The sequence below is a fragment of the Salmo trutta genome, chromosome 4, assembly GCF_901001165.1.
Source record: "Salmo trutta chromosome 4, fSalTru1.1, whole genome shotgun sequence".
NCBI lineage: Eukaryota > Metazoa > Chordata > Actinopteri > Salmoniformes > Salmonidae > Salmo > Salmo trutta.
This window is the reverse complement of record NC_042960.1, coordinates 38,969,942-38,992,812: the sequence shown is the minus strand read 5'-3', so window position 1 is coordinate 38,992,812 and position 22,871 is coordinate 38,969,942. Positions and strand designations below refer to the sequence as shown.

The 22,871-nt window shown below is 42.7% G+C and overlaps 1 protein-coding gene across 4 annotated transcripts in view; it reads right to left on the bottom strand.

Annotated features, from left to right (window-relative positions):
• Window positions 1-22,871, bottom strand: part of LOC115192334 (ecotropic viral integration site 5 protein homolog) — a 100,245-nt gene that overhangs the window by 39,798 nt on the left and 37,576 nt on the right. For 3 of the 4 annotated variants that reach the window (XM_029750706.1, XM_029750707.1, XM_029750709.1), the window contains 12 exons: window positions 20,258-20,447; window positions 13,229-13,450; window positions 11,960-12,034; window positions 11,371-11,496; window positions 8,672-8,815; window positions 8,238-8,327; window positions 7,844-7,941; window positions 7,585-7,645; window positions 7,321-7,374; window positions 5,734-5,766; window positions 5,110-5,256; window positions 1,702-1,833 (listed from right to left, as the gene is read on the bottom strand). In XM_029750706.1, coding sequence (XP_029606566.1) covers window positions 1,702-1,833; window positions 5,110-5,256; window positions 5,734-5,766; window positions 7,321-7,374; window positions 7,585-7,645; window positions 7,844-7,941; window positions 8,238-8,327; window positions 8,672-8,815; window positions 11,371-11,496; window positions 11,960-12,034; window positions 13,229-13,450; window positions 20,258-20,447 — 1,372 coding nt within the window. The remainder of the gene's footprint in view (window positions 1-1,701; window positions 1,834-5,109; window positions 5,257-5,733; window positions 5,767-7,320; window positions 7,375-7,584; window positions 7,646-7,843; window positions 7,942-8,237; window positions 8,328-8,671; window positions 8,816-11,370; window positions 11,497-11,959; window positions 12,035-13,228; window positions 13,451-20,257; window positions 20,448-22,871) is intronic. The other variant, XM_029750708.1, reaches the window with a different exon arrangement.

The following is a 22,871-nucleotide window of genomic DNA, read 5'->3' as shown; positions in this document are numbered from 1 at the left end:
TGGGCATGGACAAGCTAAATATTTTGATCCCCTGCCTTTGGCAAAGTGGGCACTGCTTAACATGGGGCGGCATCAGCGCTCACTTAAATAGCCCTCATGCCACTGGGTGGGGTGAGAGAAGTTATTGTTTTGGGGCAGAATAATGTAAGGTGTTATGTGTTGTTGGAGGTGCATCTTTAACTCATAAAATTGCGCCCTCGTCGAACTGCCGCTCTAGGCAACTTTCTAATCCTGCCTGATGGGCATGCCGGCCGTGGGGCCTAATCATAGAATTTTATTTAGAATCCCTATTAACTCAATAGCATCTCTGTGGGTCATAAAGATTTGTCATTTAACTTTTAAAATGTATTACCTTTTATTGTGGCATTAAAACATCATGACTGGTTGTGTTTATCTAATTGTCAATCACTTCAAAAGGGCTCCTTTACTAGGCTACCCGCGCACGCTCATCCACTCCCGACTTATTTCCAGCCTCCAAACAGTGGTGAATGGTAAGAGACATCTGCTACAAAAAAAACACCAAAAAGTGTGATGACATTTGCCGATTTTCTTTAGACCAAGATGAATGCCTCCACAGCTGTCGTTGCGCGTCTCCTGTCGGCCACGTATCTCTGCCTTGGCCTAATGTTAATGTTCTTGTTGAACCACATCACATTTTAGAGCGTAGGCTATACACCTACCGCCTGTTTTCAAGTCCATTCGCTCAATTTTCATGCCTCATATGGGAATGATAAATAATGGTGTAATAGCCAACCGTTTTAGACATTTTGTTTTCATTATTGTGATAGGCTCATGTTTTACCGGAACGGCGTACCCACACTGCTTCTTTTGGCCGGAACGGCGTACCGGACCACACCGCCTTACTTTCACACCTGAACATTACTTACGAAATGACAGTTAACGAAAATGTACGCTTAATCCCGTATAAACTAATGTATTACACAAGAGAAAAAAATTCTCACTGAGAGTGCAGTCAGACACTCGATGGGTTGGACAAGACTTTTCTCGTCAATCATCTTGAAAAACGTACACTTAACTGGAAAAATCAACCTATCCTCCATCGTTAACACAATGGAAAGTTGTTGAAATGTTTGAGGTCATGTGGCGGAGAGTGATGCAGGCGCTGGAGATAGGGGTGTGGATGTTTGTGTGTGTCTGTATATTTTACAATACAAAACATTTTTCAATTCCAAAATGAAATCTATCACACCGTAAAGAGGAATTCCCACTATGTGGATTGAATAGAACCCTAAATAAATGTGACTCTGGATGAAGACAATGTTTGTTTCCAACATCCAACAGGGCTGTTTTCCTCCAAGTTAAATCCACTTCGCATTTTGTTTCTTTGCCACGATACTAACAAGTATCACAATACTGGTATCATCCCAGCCCTAGTAGGCATGCATATTATTTTCTGTTGGTCACATCATTTTACAAAATAAATGTAACCTGTTGTTAACTGGTTAATGGGGGTCAGTTAGTCGGCAGCAACATTTTATGACATTTGCATCCCTAAATGTAGAACAAACATGCCTCTAGTCTCTACATGTAGAAACGGAATCACATCAGCTCTAGTCATGACATTTCTATCGGCAATATCCCACAATGTTTACCTATTCCAGGTGGAATACCTGACAGAGGACTAGGCTGCGGCACTGTGACAGTGAGTTCATGACAGACCGTCTGAGCCAGGTAACATACCTTCTCAATGTCCAGGATCTTGTCTTGCATCTCCTTGAGGGCACACTGGGACTCTGCCTCCTTTAGCCTGGCCTGAACCAGCTCTCTCTCCAGCTGCAGGATAGACTCCTCTGTGTAGCAGCGGATGCCCTTCTACAGTAGGGAGAAAGGAGAGGGAGGACCAGGAGAATGAGGAAGAAATATTATTTTATACCCCCTTTGAAATTGTTTCCCCAGACCTAAAATTAGTCAATGGAGAATCTCAATTTATGGTGCATTATAGTCCAGGACTAGGCTTTATATGTCTCCGGGAAACTGGCCAATAGTGTCCTTTAGGTTAGTCTGAGTAGGAATGCATTAGAATCTCGAAATAACACTGGATATTCAAATGACCTACTTAAAATCGAATTAAAAATACACACATTGTTTCGAAACAATATAAATGTTATACATTTTCATTTAATATATATGAACATAGTATTGTTTTTTTACAAACATTTGAGCAATCAACATGAGAAATACATAGCTACTTCTAAGTTACAGCACAATAACTATCTACCTTATTAAATTGAACACCACTAACAACCCCTCTAAAACACACCAAGCAGTATAGCGCCTCACTTTCAAAAACATATTCTCAATTTCATCCTTGATTTCCACAGAGGACAACAAATTAGCCTCACTCTCCCAACGCATTATAAATGTTTAATGGGTATAGCAGCTCATTGTCAGAGCAAGAGAGCACATTATGTAAAACACCGCAGTGCAGACATCACAACACGTTTCACTAAATCAGCTCATCAATATTAAAGTGTCTGTTTAGCACCAAGAGAGGGTCCCACTGGGGTTCCGCAGACACACACACAGCTCTGACTCCACATTGCATACACCCACACAGCAGCTCCTTATAAATTCATGAATCCTTTCCAGGAGTATGCTAATGACAGCAAAAGGTGGTTGCACTGCGCTGACAGCATGCCCCAATTTGAAGTAATGCATTGAAACAGGATCATTCTGTATAGAGTAAGAAGAGAGACAAGAGTTTGTGGTCTGCAGTGAAGAGGTGGGGAGAATCCATCTCCACTGTCACCTTCACTGACTGTGAATGTGTTGCTAAGCAGTGTAAATATTTTGATTAAGTGTGAAAAGTAAACATTGCCAACACAGGATATATTTGGAAAGTATTCAGACGCCTTGACTTATTTCATATTTTGTTACATTACAAAATGGATAAAAAAATTTAAAAAAATGATCCTCAGCAATCTACATAGAATACCCCATAATGACAATGCGAAAACAGGTTTAGACATTTTTGCAAATAAAAAACTAAAATACATTTACATAAATATTCAGACCCTTTGCTAAGAGACTCAAAAATGAGCTCAAGTGCATCCTGCTTCCATTGATCATCTTTGAGATGTTTCTACAACTTGATTGGAGTCCACCTGTGGTAAATTCAATTAATTGATCTAGAGGCGAAAGAAACGCACACCAATTTAGGCGAGGTGCTGGCTAGCGGAGTAGAACACTTGAAAAATTAAAGGAGAACCGCACACTCTTGGAGCTCAGATGCAATAATTTAATAACCAACGTTTCGACAGACAAACTGTCTTCATCGGGGTATAATGACAAACACTGCGGGGTGACTAGTTTTAGTGTCAAAGGACACACACAGGTGTCTGTAATCGTGGCCGGGTGTGGCCTGATATCATTGGTTAATTCTCAGATGTAAAAAATAGCACACCAAAAACATGAATGAATAGCATACGATCATAGATACAATTTGGCTACATAGGCCTACAAACATTTACAATAGCAAAATCACAATAATCACAAATTCGATTGATTGGACATGATTTGGAAAGGCACACACCTCTCTATATAAGGTCCCACAGTTGACAGTGTAAGTCAGAGAATAAACAAGTCATGAGGTCGAAGGAACTGTGCGTAGAGCTCTGTGACAGGATTGTGTCGAGGCACAGATCTGGGAAATGGTACCAAAACATTTCTGCAGCATTTAAGGTCCCCAAGAACACAGTGGCCTCCATAATTCTTAAATGGAAGAAGTTTGGAACCACCAAGACTCTTCCTAGAGCTGGCTGCCTGGCCAAACTGAGCAATCGGGAGAGAAGGGCCTTGGTCAGGGAGGTGACCATGAACCCGATTGGACCTCTGACAGAGCTCCAGAGTTCCTCTGTGGAGATGGGAGAACTTTCCAGAAGGACAACCATCTCTGTAGCACTCCACCAATCAGGCCTTTATGGTAGAGTGGCCAGACGGAAGCCACTCCTCAGTAAATGGCACGACAGCCCGCTTAGAGTTTGCCAAAAGGTGCCTAAAGGACTCTCAGACCATGAGAAACAATATTCTCTGGTCTGATTGAACTCTGGCCTGAATGCCAAGCATCACATCTGGAGGAAACCTGGCACCATCCATATGGTGAAGCATGGTGGGGGCAGCATCATGCTGTGGGGATGTTTTTCAGAGGCAGGGCCTGGGAGACTAGTCAGGATCGAGGGAAAGATGAACGGCACAAAGTACAGAGAGACCCTTGATGAAAACCTGCTCCAGAGCGCTCATGGCCTCAGGACTGGGGTGAAGGTTCACCATCCAACAGGACAACGACACTAAGCACACAGCCAAGACAACGCAGGAGTAGCTTCGGGACAAGTCTCTGAATGTCCTTGAGTGGCACAGCCAGAGCCTGGATTTGAACCCGATAGAACATCTCTGGAAAGATCTGAAAATAGCGGTGCAGCAACGCTCCCCATCCAATCTGACAGAGTTTGAGAGGATCTGCAGAGAAGAATAGGAGAAACTCCTGTTTTTGCTATGCCATTACAGGGTAGTGTGTGCAGATTGATGAGGGAGAAAAAAACAAAACAATCCATCAATTTTAGAATAAGGATGTAACCTCCCAAAATGTGGAAAAAGTCAAAGGGTCTGAATACTTTCCAAAGGCACTGTGTACATGGCTAGTTCTCAAGACATGAACGTGGACAGAAGAAAGTCTGTATTCAGTCACTGCCCATGCATCCAGTGCTAAAACAAAAGCTGCATCTTATTCAATCTCATGACTATCTGACCTAGGGCTTTATACGAAATCATCCCATTAAATAGTGAACAGCAACAAGCCAAAATAGTTCTACCACATCAGGAGACATTTCAACAATCTCAATATCCTGTGCCTGAGTCAGACATGCAGACCAGACCACTGATCCGAGCCTGATGGATGGAGGGCTGACCAGGCCTGGGCTGATGGTCATCCCTCCCAGAGGTGGCACTGTGCCACTTAGCAGGAGCTTTAAAGCAGCTTACAGTTCATTAAGTGCATACATTTGTAGTATTTGAATGTGATCCCTGGAATTGTCATCGCCAGACTAAATCAACTGAGCCATACAGGAACATGAGCACTGTGCTACTCCTTACCAATAGTGGTCTCTGCTGGAGCTCCCTGATGGTGCTCTGTGCCAGCTCCAGTTGAGCTGTGGCCTCTTCGCTCTGCTGCCTGACTGTGGCCAGCTCCCGCACGACCAGGTAGGTCTCCTCTGCCTCCTGGGCGCGTGTCACTTGTCCCTTTAGGACATAACCAACCGATGTCGGGGTGAGCAGGGAGCACCACGGGGGTGGGATGGACGGAAGGGGTGGGCATATTAAAGATGATATAAATAAAGCAGGATTGGGGGGGGGGGTTTAATTTTAAAACGCATGCTGTTTTTTCTCTCTGCAAAAGTTTAAGATTGAGTCTCTTTGGCGGACTCGGATTGATAGCTCTAAGCATTTTCTTTTGGCATGGTTCAAGATACTTAGGCATGCTGTTATGGGTGATTACATGCACTTCTTGAATCCTAGATTTCACCAAAGCGATCGGATTTCCATGTCCTTATTTTACATTAATTTATTAAAAAGAATAATTTGGACATTTATTGTGCTATCATTTAAAGGTCAAATCATTAGCATGCAAAGCTACATCGCGATACAGACATTTGAGATGGGAAAGTGCAATGTAAGAGGGATGAGGGGGGATAGTGGAGGAGAAAATGAAGTTTGTACCTGGATCAATCTATCTGCCAAGGAAGCACTTTCCTACAAAACAGAAATATCCACAAGAGAGAGAAGCACAGAGAACGAAAGACCAAAGAACACAGTTATAACAGAAAAAAAACAGACAAACACTTGATTTGGTTTTTATAAAGGGAAACTCGATGTTCATTTTCCTTCCTCCGTCGTTTTGACAACCAATTACAATGTGAATCCTAACTTCCACATAAGTCAAATTTTCACTTAGCCATGCATGGTTTTCAACGGGAGAAGTTAGCAATTGCCCCATAGTGTCCAAGTTATTTTACAAGTATGGGAGGTAGAAAAGGAACATGGTCTTGAGGTGTAGTGAAAAGGTTGTGGGGGTAAAGTGGTGACAGTGAGAATTAGGTGGTGAGGGTGACAGACAACATGGTGATGAATTTCACACAGGCAAAGCAGAAGACAAGGGCTAAACAGGGCCAAGAGGAAAATAAGACTAAGAAGTTAGCTATAAGCAGCATTTTTTTTAGGACGTAGCCATGCCTTTTTAGGTTCTTAAGTGCCGCATGGTAACACTTTAGAAGCTTTTGAGCAATTCCAGTTAATATTTTGGGTATGAGAAGTTGCAGCCTTCGACTGGATTTGAAGTGATACTGTGATATGAGTAAGTGAGTGAGTGAGTGGTTATGCCTCTAGACAGAGCCTGGTCGTTTGGGACAGATATTCAGGCAGTCCTCTGCCCAGGCCTCATGCATGGTGTCCTGGTACTCTGACCAGGCCTGGCAGTGCCTGTATCTTTGTGCTCAGACAAACATACTGGAAGATCCCAACAACATGCACAACAATGGCAGCTGTGCACTCTGGCATGCAGTGCTGCTCTGCATCATCCCAGGAGTCAACAGTCATCACTGAATGTAGCCTTTTAGAGCTCCACAGCCAGCTATAATCTCAGAGGGTCTGATGTGAAGTGAGCTGGCAACCGGAGGGTTGCTGGTATCAAATCCTAGATGCCATTGTGCCCTCGAGCAAGGCACTTAACACTCCACAACAACAGCTCCCCGGGTGTCCAGTGTGGCAGCCCCCCCGCACCTCTCCAAAAACCTGCATGTGTACGCATGTGTCATTCGGCGGGGTTGGGTTAAAAGCGGAAGTCAAATTTCAGTTGGACCTTGTGTGCAATCGACCAATAAAGTGGTTCTTAATCTTACCTGGTCCTGAGCGTGGATCTCAAGACTGAGACATGCATCTCAACGTAAGACTTGCATTCCAAAGCCAACTAGGATCCTTTCACCCAATAAGATATACACTGTCAGTGAGTGAGAATTCTAGTGTTGTCTTGTAAATTGGACAGACAGCCCAACAGCAGCACAGGCCAGTTAGTAACAACAAGACCCACGAGTCTTTAGTGAACAACAACAGACACATGATGCATGAACAAGCACTTGATGGGTTAATGTATGGTAGGGGGTTATGGTCTTGTTGTGTGAATGGCCCTGACAAAAAGGTTCACTGGTATAATATGACTTATTATTATGACTGGTGTCATGACATAGGATGGCAAGGAGAGCCATGGTTCAACCTGTTACCACCCTCCTCCACCTCCTTCGTTTCACTCACTTTCTCCAGTGTGTCTATCCTCTGTTTCAGCAGTCTGTTCTCTGTGCGCAACCTCTGCAACACAAGGACACAGAACACAAATACAAAGATCATACATACCTGGGGTTTTAAGTACAGTGAACTCAGCTTTACGAAGTGCGGTTAGTGATCAAATTGACCTGTACTGATGTCTAAGAGTGAACAATACTACTGCCTTGACTGACATCCTGGTAAGTTTAAAACATGTTCCAAACTAAACACATAGCCTACTGCTCCCCCACTTACCTTAATCTCCACCTGCTCCTCCATCTCCTTAGTTTTGATTGTAGTGTATTCCTTTTCTAACCTGAAAACAGGAGTCATACAGCATCAATACAGCGCACTGGCACCACGTGTACTTGCAGCAAGCACCCATCTCCATCACACTGTAACTACCGTTGCCATGACAGCTCAAGGAACACATCCATTACATCTGCAGTCACAGACGTGCTTTTACAGTAACCAGGCCTAGAGTCCAAGGAGCGAGCAGAAGCGTACTACTCACTTCTTCATCTTCTTGGCGTTGTACTTGACGTTATAAGCAGCGAGGATGACCTTGTCTGGTCCACTTTCCAGCTGGTGGGGGATGACCCTCTGAAAGTGCTACAGCAGAGCAGGGCGAGACGTAACTATTGGGTGAGTACGAGACAGACACGCTCACACTAAGAAACTTCAAGTGTATGTTTATTGTCTTTCAATCTGTATCCTTTAGCCTGGTCCCAGATCAGTTTGTGCCGTCTTGCCAATATCACAAACAGATCTGGGACCAGACTATGTATCTTGTGCCTGCCGGCAATAATTGCCCCTCTGGGATGAAAAAAGTTTGAATTGAATGGATAATTGTGTGCATTAACTCGGACAGGGTTGTAATTATAATGGTTACGGCTGCTCAGTCATACCTGTAACATTCCCTCCATGTCCAGCTGTATGAGTTCTGCCTGGTTCAATTGTAGGATGGCCAGCCCCACACGGAACACTATCTCCAGACCCTGAGACAAGCATTCCATTATCAGAACATTCTATTATCTAGTACCGCACAGAACACTGCGTTACCAAGGTGAAATTGAAGTTTAGTCCATAAGATATTCCAATGTGTCCTTTATGCCAAGGCCACCAGTGGGCGCCAATTGCTTGCATTTCCTCACAGACCCTTGCTGGCTGTAATAAAAACTATTCTGGACTCACTTGACTAGAAGTAGATTGTCAAACATGAGTAAATCAGACGTTCTTTAAAAGTGGGAATCTGGGTTTAGTTTATCAGCAAAATGGCAGCCCTGCCACCAGTTCTGGCATACAGTTGGGCGACGGGGATTGCACCTTTAACTCGACTCACCTCTAACATGAAGATGTCAAAGATCCTGGTAGCAACAGGGAGAGGGAAGGAGGTGAGGAAGATGGTGAGGAACCAGGAGGAGGCGTACATAGAGGTGTGGAAACTTTGGGCCTGGAAGTGGATATGGAGGTCTGGGAGAAGTTCCTAAAGGAGGGGGTGAAACGGTGGGTCGGAGATAGAGGGAGATATGAATAGAATAAAACATGATCTTAAATAAAGATGTCACATTATCGTGACACATCGACTAATTGTAAGTCGCTCTGGATAAGAGCGTCTGCTAAATGATTACTATATCATTTGTATTCATATTGTCATAGTAAATCAACGTTGTGACATGCTGACCATGCTGCTTGCGTTACATGTGCGAGCGTTGCAAAATAAATGTACACATACAGTGCCTTGCGAAAGTATTCGGCCCCCTTGAACTTTGACCTTTTGCCACATTTCAGGCTTCAAACATAAAGATATAAAACTGTAATTTTTTGTGAAGAATCAACAACAAGTGGGACACAATCATGAAGTGGAATGAAATTTATTGGATATTTCAAACTTTTTTAACAAATAAAAAACTGAAAAATTGGGCTAAATTATTCAGCCCCCTTAAGTTAATACTTTGTAGCGCTACCTTTTGCTGCGATTACAGCTGTAAGTCGCTTGGGGTATGTCTCTATCAGTTTTGCACATCGAGAGACTGAAATTTTTGCCCATTCCTCCTTGCTAAACAGCTCGAGCTCAGTGAGGTTGGATGGAGAGCGTTTGTGAACAGCAGTTTTCAGTTCTTTCCACAGATTCTCGATTGGATTCAGGTCTGGACTTTGACTTGGCCATTCTAACACCTGGATATGTTTATTTGTGAACCATTCCATTGTAGATTTTGCTTTATGTTTTGGATCATTGTCTTGTTGGAAGACAAATCTCCGTCCCAGTCTCAGGTCTTTTGCAGACTCCATCAGGTTTTCTTCCAGAATGGTCCTGTATTTGGCGCCATCCATCTTCCCATCAATTTTAACCATCTTCCCTGCCCCTGCTGAAGAAAAGCAGGCCCAAACCATGATGCTGCCACCACCATGTTTGACAGTGGGGATGGTGTGTTCAGGGTGATGAGCTGTGTTGCTTTTACGCCAAACATAACGTTTTGCATTGTTGCCAAAAAGTTCGATTTTGGTTTCATCTGACCAGAGCACCTTCTTCCACATGTTTGGTGTGTCTCCCAGGTGGCTAGTGGCAAACTTTCAACAACACTTTTTATGGATATCTTTAAGAAATGGCTTTCTTCTTGCCACTCTTCCATAAAGGCCAGATTTGTGCAGTATACGACTGATTGTTGTCCTATGGACAGAGTCTCCCACCTCAGCTGTAGATCTCTGCAGTTCATCCAGAGTGATCATGGGCCTCTTGGCTGCATCTCTGATCAGTCTTCTTGTATGAGCTGAAAGTTTAGAGGGACGGCCGGCCGGGTCTTCGTAGATTTGCAGTGGTCTGATACTCCTTCCATTTCAATATTACCGCTTGCACAGTGCTCCTTGGGATGTTTAAAGCTTGGGAAATCTTTTTGTATCCAAATCCGGCTTTAAACTTCTCCACAACAGTATCTCGGACCTGCCTGGTGTGTTCCTTGTTCTTCATGATGCTCTCTGCGCTTTAAACGGACCTCTGAGACTATCACAGGGCAGGTGCATTTATAGAGACTTGATTACACACAGGTGGATTCTATTTATCATCATTAGTCATTTAGGTCAACATTGGATCATTCAGAGATCCTCACTGAACTTCTGGAGAGAGTTTGCTGCACTGAAAGTAAAGGGGCTGAATAATTTTGCACGGCCAATTTTTCAGTTTATTTGTTAAAAAAGTTTGAAATATCCAATAAATTTCGTTCCACTTCATAATTGCGTCCCACTTGTTGTTGATTCTTCACAAAAAATTACAGTTTTATATCTTTATGTTTGAAGCCTGAAATGTGGCAAAAGGTCGAAAAGTTCAAGGGGGCCGAATACTTTCGCAAGGCACTGTACATGTTGTGCAATCATTGCATCCGAACTGCTTGCGTGTCAATGACTGTCTGCGTAGTCAGGCGCTAAAATAAAACTAGGTTCTATTTGTGACGCTTGATGTACTTCAAGTCCCGCCTCTCCCATCTCCTCATTGTTTTTTAGGAGCATATATGCACATGGGTGATTGAAAAATTAACTGAGGTCCACACTCCAGTCCAGTTGGTGGTGGTGATACACCTTAAAGTTGGTTGCCAACCGCCATAATATAGTCCAAAGAAGAAGACTGGAGGAGGAGAGATTACTAGAAACTAACTTGGTTTACCCTTTTATCTGTGGATTAATTGTCAGAGTAGAGGACCTTGTGCATTTCAGGTAAAATAACAACCCAATGTTTACATCCTAGGACAAATTAGCTAGCAACAGCAAGCTAGCTGGCTAAATGGCCATGAATGTTTAATGCTTTTCGACCTGTCCCCAAATGAATACAGTTGGTTCTGAGTTAGTTTTGATATTTCAACCAGCGTGTCCTAATCGCATCTGGTGTGGATGGACAAAATCAACATGCGCCCGATGACGCATGCGGAAGCACGCCCGCGCCCGGTCTAGTCAGCATGTAAGGAGTCTTGGAGCGTGCTGCTGTAAGTCAATATTGCTCTGTAAAAGGTTGGGAATTCATTCATGTATCGAACCCATATCAGGTCTTACCTGGATCATAAACTCAAACTGGTACATGCAGAGTCCCAGCTCAGCCATACTGGGTTTGAACAGTTCTCTCAGTCTGTAGTCCTGCATCAGCTTCACGAACACACAGAACGCCTCCTCCTCAGGCATCTGGTGAGGGGGACACCACCAAACAAACAAACAAAGATCAACAGTTTCCTTTAACCTTCAACAAAAGACCTCCTCATACACCATCTAGACCACACAAACACACACAGAGAGAGAGATTAAGCCAAGTCCTGGACTAAAATATACCTTCAATGGAGATTCTTCATTGACAATGTTTTTTAGTCTGGGACTAGGCTTAATCTGTGTCTGGGAAACCAGCCTTTAAGAGACCTCACAACTTAATTAAACCTTTAATAAAAAAATGTCTTCCTCATATACATAAAATACAAACTTCACACAATACAAAATCAGACATATTATAATACAAGTTAATCACCACCACACAATTTACTCTTAGTACAGTTAAATGTACTCTGGTCAATATAATGAGTCTGTCAATGTGTGTAGTGGAAGGTTACATGTGACCATAACACAGCATGTGTGTGTTTCCTAGTCCCATTATTACCTGCATGAGCAGCAGTCCGACGATGAAAGCACTTCCCTGACAGTAACCGACCTCCCGGTCCACCAGAGAGTAGGCCTGCAACAACAACAGGAAGTGACCTCGGATCAGTCTTCAGCCATGGTCATGAGGAGAGCTAAGCACTCTGGGGCTGCATCCCAAATGGCACCCTATTCCCTACATGGAGCACTCCTTTTGACCAAAAGTAGTGCACTTTATAGAGGAATATAGTGCCACTTGAAATGCAAGTCAGGGTCTATGAGAAACTGTCCCAGCTAAGGCTTTCCAGGGTCAAGGTGTAACTGTGGACTCAACACTTTCTGCCCTGTGTTCAAGCAATTCAGCACGAAGCAGGGCTACTGGCTCCCATTAAAACCTAATGAATTACTACTCCATTGGGTTGAGAAACAGCTTTTCTAGAACAATTCTGCCTCATGAGAAGAATAAAAGCAGTGCTCTAACGCATTCTTCTTCGTCGTCTTCTATTGACAGGACAGTCAGCTGATTGCCAGTCTGTCGGTGCTATCCTGCCAAGAGCACAAATGGATACGGGACCAGGCTGATAAGACAGATAGTTGGAGACAGACAGGAAAGATTTGTCGGAAGATGGTCCAGGATTCATTCCAGTTACGATTATACACTGAGTATACAAAACATTAAGAACACATGCTCTTTCCATGACCAGGTGAACGCTGTGATCCATTATTGATGTAATGTGTTAAATCCACTTCAAATCAGTGTAGATGAAGGGGAGGAGACAGGTTAAATAAGGATTTTTAAGGCTTGAGACAATTAGGGGGGGGGGGGGGGGGGCGGTGTCAAGAACTGCAACGCTGCAGTTTTTTTTTTAACACTCAACAGTTTCCCATGTGTATCAAGAATGGTCCACCACCTAAAGAAAATCCAGCCAACTTGACAACTGTGGGAAGCATTGGAGTCAACATGGGCCAGCATCCCTGTGGAATGCTTCCGACAACTTGTAGAGTCCATGCCCCCGATGAATTGAGGCAGGTCTGAGGGCAAAAAGGTAGGTGGGCGCAGGAGATAACCGCTAAACCAATTCCAGACCACACTGTAAAGCAATCTGTTGCGCGTATTGGTTTGAAACAAAACACAAGGGTTGCAAAATTCCAGTAACTTTCTCCAAAATCTTTTTTTTATCCCAGTTGAAGAGTTCCAGGTTAGAGGATTCCCTCGTAGCTTACACCTTGATTCTAGAAATCATATATATATATATATATTTTTTTTTTGTGCAAACCTAAAAGCATTCACCTTCATGACATTGAAGAGTACTTCCTGTCCCAAGCTGTCCTCCTTAAAGAACTCGTGCTCAGGGTAGGTCCGGGCGATGTCCCGGCGAATCAGCTTCTCGCAGGGTGATGTCATCTTCAGCAGCTCAGAGTACTGGTCTTTGATAGGCATGTTCTGGGCATTGCATAGCAACTGCCATACTATTGCCCGGAAGTGGTGGGGGATCCCTTTTCTGACCAGATCCTGTTGGGGGGAGATGAAAAATATAATCAGTATTGGCTTTGGTCCGAAAATGCTAATATTACCAATTGGTGGCAGTAACTAAACCAAAGTGTGGTTTGCAGTTTATCCGACCTTGTCAATAGATCGCTTTCAAGATATATAAATGTTTTTGCGGACTTTCTCTAACCATTAACGTAACAGGAGAACAGCCTTTCGATGGAAAACATGTTGTTTTCTTCATGTTTTTACATACAAAGTAATATACTGGTATCCACATAGAATGAGACTTCCTATGACGGTGTTCAGAACAAACTAAATCATTTGTCTCTCTGTGTGCTGCTATGCTCCAATGTGTTTTTCTCCACAGCACAGCATGTACCCCAGTCAGTCTCAGTCATCATAATACAATTTTCCACCACTAAATATAATCTAGTCAGCAAGGCCTTGTGCAGAGTGAAATGTTGTTCTTGCAAATTACTGCTGATGTGACTCGATTAGGACCTTTCCTCTGCAGACAGGGAACACTGGCATGTGTTGCTTCTTAGAGTGGTGTGTGTGGTAATGGGATCTCTCTCCCTTTCTCTGAGGTCATCCTGGACAGTCCCAGCCTTGTAATGGGAACAATAGACTTTTACAGTAAGCCTACTGTACGTTCCTAGAAGGAAAAGATGTAGCCTACTTTGTGGCTCTCAGCTCATTCATTCCACCTCTGCGTTCCATCTCCCTATCTCACCACTGCATTATACACACACACACACACACACACACACACACACACACACACCACACACACACGGGTTTCTATTAGCTGGTAATTGCCTGCTTTTCGGCCAATTGTCTGGGAGAAGAAGAAAAAATCCCATTGCGAAATAATGCTTTTTAGCCCATTCATTTATGTAAATACAGTTGACTGGTCATGCTTATCGGTCTATAGGTCAATTTGTGGAATTAATTTGGTGCGTGTGTAGTCTACAGTATATTCGTTACCCGTCAAAATTATATTTTTATTTTATTTAAACCTTTATTTATCAAATGCATATAGCATACAGATCCTTCGAGTGGAAAATCTGTCAAACACCACGAGAGCTGTTGCTAGAGCATATCAAACAGCGAATGCATAGGCAACGGAATGCAGGCTTCATCAGCGCATCACACACCACTTTGCAATGAGCTGGAGGCAGTATGCATTTTGAAAACTTATACTTAATGGTTTGAAACCTGAATGTTTTACTACATATTATGAGGCATGTCTTACCTTGCTTCAAAGCAGCCTAGCCAAAATCTAGACCGTATCTGTGGAGGCAATTATTTTATATAAACTCTTTCATTGTCTAGTAGCCAAAGGCACAATCTTAGTCATATTAGTAACCCATGCTATTTGTTGCAAATTAGATCTCCCCTTATGAATTTGGGATCAATTCTCCCACAACTGTCCCGGAGTCTGTTTGGAATAGACAATTTCTCAACAAGCTGACCAATAGAAGATGTAAACATTTCTACTATGGGGGATAGTAGATTGACTGAGGAAAAGTAAATGTGGACAGTTATTCTAACAGCTTCAAAGTGCACATCAGAATTCGGTAAGAATGACTGCACATCGTTGCATCCTTGACTTGAATGTTCTGTTAATATGAATTACCATATTCTAAATGTGATTTCTGTCATTCTGAGCACCGTGGGTGGACGCCCTAATCAGGTTGCACACCCAATGTATATGGGGCCAGTAAATTTCTCAAATGTCCGGTAAATTAAAAGGCGCCACATTTTCCAAACGGAACCCTGACGCACACCCACCAACCCTCCACTGGATGACTCTCACACACATATGCAAGAGGAAACTCATGAATAATGCATACAGCTGTGAATACGTCTGGAAAACTACCTCCACCCATTGCTCAACCTGTCACTACATTACGGTGCAAGCTCCTCTGACTCCGGTTGGTGTTCACTCAGCAGTGCGTCCCAAATGGCACCCTACTCCCTACCTAGAGCACTACTTTTGACCACAGCCCATAGAGGTCTGGTCAAAAGTAGTGCACTACGTATGGCATAGGGTACAAACTTGTATGCCATCTGAAAATACGAATATAATTGTTAAATTACGAGCCTAGTTGGTTTAGCCACAGAAAAAGACAGAAACCTTCACGCTAGCCATGATTGGCTGAGATAATGGATGGGCTGGACATGCAGAGAGATGAGTTCAGATTGATCTGCCACGTAGGTGAGTTCGGAATGAAGCCACGCTTCAGTCTATAACATGAGCTGTTCTGTATGTGTAGATAATCCTTGCTACTGAAGCTTTTTTGAAAAATATAGTAGCAATGGAGAACTGCAAAAGTTTTGCTACTGGTCTTAACACTGCTGCCCTGAATTTAGCAGAAAGTATTTTCATTGCAGCAGGTTAAAGCATACTGTTTAGCTAGCTAGCTAACGTTAGCTGGCTGGCTCGCTAGCTAACGTTACGTGTGTTATCTGTAGTAATATTATTTGTCTCTCAGAAAGCCATTTGCATTGCTAGTTATCGCCTAAGCTAGCTAACATTAAACCTGTCTGGTTAGCTTTAGCTATCTGTAGATTCATACTACAGCATTTCATGCATGGTGGCTAGCTATGACAATCTGTTTGTATTTCTAGTACTGTATGGGTTGGGATTATGGTTAATTGTTTAGCTAGCTACATGTCTAAACAAAACAACTAAACAAAAGACTCCACTTCACCAGATGATTACATGACCCATCAAGTTAATCAGGTGTGTCTGGGTGTGATTACGGCCATCTATTTTATTTTGTGAACTACACTACCTTACTCACTCCATTTAGCGCATGGCCTCACAAGTGAATCCTTAAAGAGATGGGTGGGGCTAAGGATTAAGAGGGTGTGAACAATGCTGAATGTGTGTAGGCAAAGAAGAGTTCTGCAGTAGGAGTATCAACACATTCACGTGAAATTTTCTCAAAAGTGGGGTTACAAGTTTATCAACTTTCAAACCAGAATTACTTTCCCATTGTTCCTCAACTGCAGTGTGCGATACCATTTTGTAGCTCTAAGTTTTTACTTTTATCCAATGTAAAAAACAATTTCAAATTTTGCAAGATAAGACAGAAAAGAGGTCGGTCGGTCACAAATTGAGAATATCAGTTTTGTTGATACAACAGAAAAGTAGTATGCTCAGTTTTCCTCCTGCCTTGCAGTGAAAACACACTCAACTTGGTCAACAGAGGAGAAAGCAATGTCAATTGAGCAATCTCTTTGTTGAATAACTTTTTTTAAAACCTTTATTTAACTAAGCAAGTCAGTTAGGAGCAAATTCTTATTTTCACTGACAGCCTAGGAACAGTGGGTTAACTGGCTTGTTCAGGGGCAGAACGACAGATTTGACCTTGTCAGCTCGGGGATTCGATCTTGCAACCTTTCGGTTATTAGTCCAATGCTCTAACCACTAGGCTACCTGCCGCCCCAATGTGATGATTAATATGAGTTAGACACTGTCTTGCACCTATCTGGTCACATGTTGTGATGTTGTAGCTAAGGCCTCTTCTCTGGAAATTGTGAAATACCAAAGTCATGTAGGTAAGGCCCAGTTATGACTGATGAGGTTTCCTTACCACTTCTACACTGGCAGATACAGTGCATTCAGAAAGTATTCAGACCCCTTCCCTCTTTCCAGATTTTGTTACATTAAATATTTTTTTCCCTCATTAATCTACACACAATAGCCAATAATGACAAGCGAAAACAGGAATACCTTATTTACATAAGTATTCAGACCCTTTGCTATGAGATTTGTATTTGAGCTCAGGTGCATCCTGTTTCCATTGATCATCCTTTAGATGTTTCTACAACTTGATTGGAATCCATCTGTGGTAAATTGAATTCATTGGTGATGATTTGGAAAGGCACACACCTGTCTATATAAGGTCCCACAGTTGACAGTGCATGTCAAAGCAAAAACCAAGCCATGAGGTTTTAGGAATTGTCCATAGAGCTTCGAGACAGGATTGTGTCGAGGCACAGATCTGGAGAAGGGTACAAAAATGTCTGCAGCATTGACGGTCCCCAAGAACACAGTGGCCTCCATCATTCTTAAATGGAAGAAGTTTGGCAAGTCGGTGCATGACACAAGTAATTTTCCCAGCAATTGTTTACAGGTTGATCCATCAATATTGGGTTGTTAACTATTTCACTTATAATTCACTGTATCACAATTCCAGTGGGTCAGAAGTTTACATACACTAAGTTGACTGTGCCTTTAAACAGCTTGGAGAATTCCAGAAAATTATGTCATGGCTTTACAAGCTTCTGATATGACATCATTTGAGTCAATTTGAGGTGTACCTGTGGATGTATTTCAAGGCCTATCTTCAAACTCAATGCCTTTGCTTGACATCATGGGAAAATCAAAAGAAATCAGCCAAGACCTCAGAAAAAAATATTGTAGACCTCCACAAGTCTGGTTCTTCCTTGGGAGCAATTTCCAAACGCCTGAAGGTACCACGTTCATATGTACAAATAATAGTGCGCAAGTACAAACACCATGGGACCACGCAGCCGCAATACCGCTCAGAAAGGAGACGTGTTCTGTCTCCTAGAGATGAACGTACTTTGGTGCGAAAAGTGCAAATCAATCTCAGAACAACAGCAAAGGACCTTGTGAAGATGCTGGAGGAAACAGGCACAAAAGTATCTATATCCACAGTAAAACGAGTCCTATATCGACATAACCTGAAAGGCCGGCTCAGCAAGGAAGAAGCCACTGTTCCAACACCGCCATAAAAAAGCCAGACTACGGTTTGCAAATGCACATGGGGACAAAGATTGTACTTTTTGGAGAAATGTCCCCTGGTCTGATGAAACAAAAATAGAACTGTTTGGCCATAATGACCATCGTTATGTTTGGAGGAAAAGGGGGGAGGCTTGCAAGCCGAAGAACACCATCCCAACCGTGAAGCACGGGGGTGGCAGCCTCATGTTGTGGGGGTGCTTTGCTGCAGGAGGGACCGGTGCACTTCACAAAATAGATGGCATCATGAAGCAGGAAAATTATGTGGATATATTGTATCATCTCAAGACATCAGTCAGGAAGTTAAAGCTTGGTCGCAAATGAGTCTTCCAAATGGACAATGACCCCAAGCATACTTCCACAGTTGTGCCAAAATGGCTTAAGGACAACAAAGTCAAGGTATTGGAGTGGCCATCACAAAGCCCTGACCTCAAACATACAGGAAATTTGTGGGCAGAACTGAAAAGGCGTGTGTGAGCAAGGAGGCCTACAAACCTGACTCAGTTACACCAGCACTGCCAGGAGGGATGGGACAAAATTCACCCAACTTATTGTGGGAAGCTTCTGGAAGGCTACCCACAATGTTTGACCCAAGTTAAACAATTTAAAGGCAATGCTACCAAATACTAATTGAGTGTATGAAAACACCTGACCCACTGGGAATGTGATGAAAGAAATAAAAGCTGAAATAAATCATTCTCTCTTCTATTATTCTGACATTTCACATTCTTAAAATAAAGTGGTGATCCTAACTAACCTAAGACAGGGAATTTTTACTAGGATTAAATGTCAGGAATTGTGAAAAACTGAGAATAAATGTATTTGGCTAAGATGTAAACTTCTGACTTCAACTGTATGTGCTTGTATGTTCACTATTGAAGGTTTACTTTGTAAATCTCTTTCCCCAAAATAAATAAGCTCAGCGAGTAGATTGATGGCCACTTCTTTTTGCTCTGGACAGCTCCCGTGTGCTATGTAAAGACATCAACTCATGTACTGCTCGAGAAGTGACTCGCGGGAGCATGGTGGTGCTTGAATGCATGGCCAATCACATTGCTCAAATACAAATAGAATGTAATTTACGTGTGGTCTTCAATTTCATGCTCTCTCCCTCCATGTAGAAATTTGACTGCAATCACAACACACACACACACACACACCCAGGTACCGAAGACGGGATCCGCAGTGTTTCCCTGTCATCGCTCACTTTGTGACTGACAGGCGCCTGTCCTATCAATAGATTGCTAGAAGATGAAGGAGGGCGCAGCAGACTTTTTTCTGACTAGCGAAAAGTGGCCTAGTTAATTTAAGTGGGAAAAGTCCCGACAGCCAGCGCTAGTGGAAAACACTGCTATAGCAACTATAGAAGAATAGATATGGTTTCAGTGCAAACAGTATCGATGCAAGGCTACTTATACACACCAAACACGATGCATTAAAGTACTCCATAGCTGATGTATCATTCATTCAGATTGACAATAAAAAGAGACATTTAATTTACATCTGAATGGAGTTCCCCCTGTGCGACCAGTGAGGGACACTACACACGATCAGTTTACAGGGAGCACTGAGTACAAAAAACTAGACCAGAACTGACACCGTAAGTTCCATGTCAACACAACCACAGTAGGGGTCACTGAGGGATGTACCTGGCCTTCGGAATTAGACCTGAACAATAAAGTATCTACAACATGAAACATAGAAGCTGTTGTACAGTGCGGGATAAGTCGACTAACTTCATTGATTACAAATGTTTGTGTTAGTTACTTGTTGCTAGCTAGCCATCGCAGTCTTATAACAGTAACAGGATCGCATTATGGTACGACTAACGCACAAGGTTAGCAGTTAGTCCGAAGCATACATTGGCTCATAGACAACCGTTGGTCACCTGTGTCACGGGGACCATCCACCATATTGCCTCCACCTTACAGAAGGCCGGGGTTAAGCCCAAGGGAAAGGCGGAGGGAGCCGTTTAGGACCAGCTTCCGCAGGTCGAAAGAGTTTCCTGTAACTCTTCCAGAGGAACCTATAGCCTAGTAGTCTCTCACCTTGAGCTGCTTCTCCTTCTTCTTTCGGACCTCCTCCCACTCATTGACTATGCGTCCCCAGAGGATCCAGGAGTCCTCCTCCAGGTGAGACAGGTTGGAGGAAGCCGAGGAGCTGGACACGAGGCTGGAGACGCTGTTACGTCTGGATCCGTTCACAGACCGGAGGGACTTACTGTCCGTCTCCAGCAACCTAAAGAGACAAGCACAACAGGCTTAAGCATTTCTTTCCTCGTATGACCTTTCAACTTAGGCCTACAAGAGCTGCAATGAGAGACATTAGGCTCGGACTGAATGAGGGAACATTTCATTCCATGTTCGGAAGTGAACGCAGCTCAAATACAAAATTATAGACACAGGTAACAATGTAGCGTAACTGACAATGTCCCTGTCAATCTGAAACCTTTCATTAGTGCCAATCATTTGATATGGGCTTGACGCAAGTAACCCAATAATTGTTGATTTACATTTATCCAAATCATGCTGGCACTTCTAGAGCAGTGCTAAAAACAGTAAAGCTAATTTAAGAAGGTAGGAATTGCAGTGAGGTGTACTACAGCTTTATGACAGCAGAGCCACAGCCAAGGAGAAGCCTAACAGCAGCCCCAGTGATGATAGGAGGAAAGCCTGCTTCGCCACAGCTCTGAGCCCTGGATGTAGAGTCGATGGGGTTACAGACAGTAAGTCTTATAGTGCATCTCTTCAAAAGGTGGACAGGACAACACATCCTGTCACTGCACTTCTGTTTGTTTCCTCAACCAAAAATGCAATGAACATAGATAGTAAAGCCTTGAACAACCACCATGATCACTTCATCAGGGTCAATACTAGGGTCGGGCGATATTACTACAGCATAGTCTATCGCCCATGGTGACAACATCGCGATTTACTAATAATGACAAACTTCTTGTAGCAGGCATTACAGAAAATGTACACAGGTCTCTCAAACACAAGCCAACGCAGTAGTGAGTAGCCAGCTGATCTTTGTTTCAAGTCTGACCAACTTGGATCTATTTGCTAGCTGAATAAAGCAATAATCCAGTTGGTAGAAGATGGTGGACTGCTTCTATCCAGCCCATGATGTAGACCTATAAACTAGCTCACTGCAGTAAGACAGCGCATCCCTCATCCGACAGTCACTGCTCCATCATGTAAGCGCCGCAGACAGACACACACAAACCTGTTCTACTCCTCCACCAGAAAGGAATATTAGAAAAGATTTGCCACTGCCTGCACTTAGCCTCTGCCCAGGCTATAGCCCAACTGTGATTTAAGCTGATTTGGGGCCATAGCGTCGTATATCACAATGTTTTATGGGTACATAATCACTATAGGACAAAGGTTGACATTGCATTTGTACAGTCCACTCCAAACACATTTTTCAGTCAGAGTGATATTTAAATGAACCTTTAACTTGCATTTGGGTCCCAAGTGACAGAAAAAAAGGTGGACTTGCACAGTTGTTTACCTATTACTTCAATGTGATCCTAAATTTGAACAAAACATGACCACTTAAAAAAAAAAGCCATGACATGTCAACAGAAAAGTCGGTCAATTCAAAGTAAATTCAAAATCCCTAAAAGTGGGTTAGTGAGAATAAAAGGTGCAGGAGTGTATAAGGTCTACGCAGACTGACATTGTATCAATAAATGTGCCAATTTGTTTGTCACGAGCTGTAAGACTTAACTGTTAAAGTTAACTGACTCTGGATCAGGGTCATGTTCATTAGGGAATGCAGCGGAACACATTTTAAAACAAATTCTAACAGAAAACGCAAATGAGCATTTCAGGCAGTCCCCACTGTTTCAGTCCATTTATTTTTTTGTTTACTTACAAAACAGGACTGGCGTTTCCTCTGGCAAAAAATGTTTGCAGTGGGGGAAAAGGTGTGTGTGTGTGTGGGTGGGTGGGTAGCGTGGGGTTTACGTAGAAGCACTGAGAAGCTCAGTTCTGGTGATATTTAAAAAGGACATTCTACTCAAAAAATGTATGAATTTATAAAAAAAAATAAGATGACACCATCTAAAATATAATTTCCACTGTCAGAAATGAGCCCAATAACATATTGGTAAAAAAATAAAATAAAATTTTACAAATTATTTCAATATATACATGGTCGATATGATCAGGCATGCTTATTAGCAATACGCATTACTACCTGTAGCTAAACTGATGCAGCATAGTGGCTATAAATAAATAGGCTGAAGGTGTTGTCTATGTGCATTTATTGGGCTAATCATTAGATAGATCACAAACATGATCTTTCAACTATTAAGCATTGTATTGACGATTTTATGTCTCAGAAAAACTTGCATTAACACAGTGAATATAATGTAGGCCTACCTATTAGGGAAACTTGTGGTAAAACGCCCCTTGCCCGTCACAATTTTTACCCCTAACGCTTTCCCTGGTTGCCCCCAAGTTACCCTTCAATTGACCAGTGTTTCATTTAGCCATACTCAACCCTATCCACTCACAAATTGCAGAACGTGCTTAACCATGCCGCTGCTAAAATGTACAGGTTTAAAACGGTGCAGTTTGTGTATATCTAGGAGTGGAGAAATGAATAAATTAGGAATGTAAAGCTGGAATGCGCTCTTTTTATTAACAAAAAGCC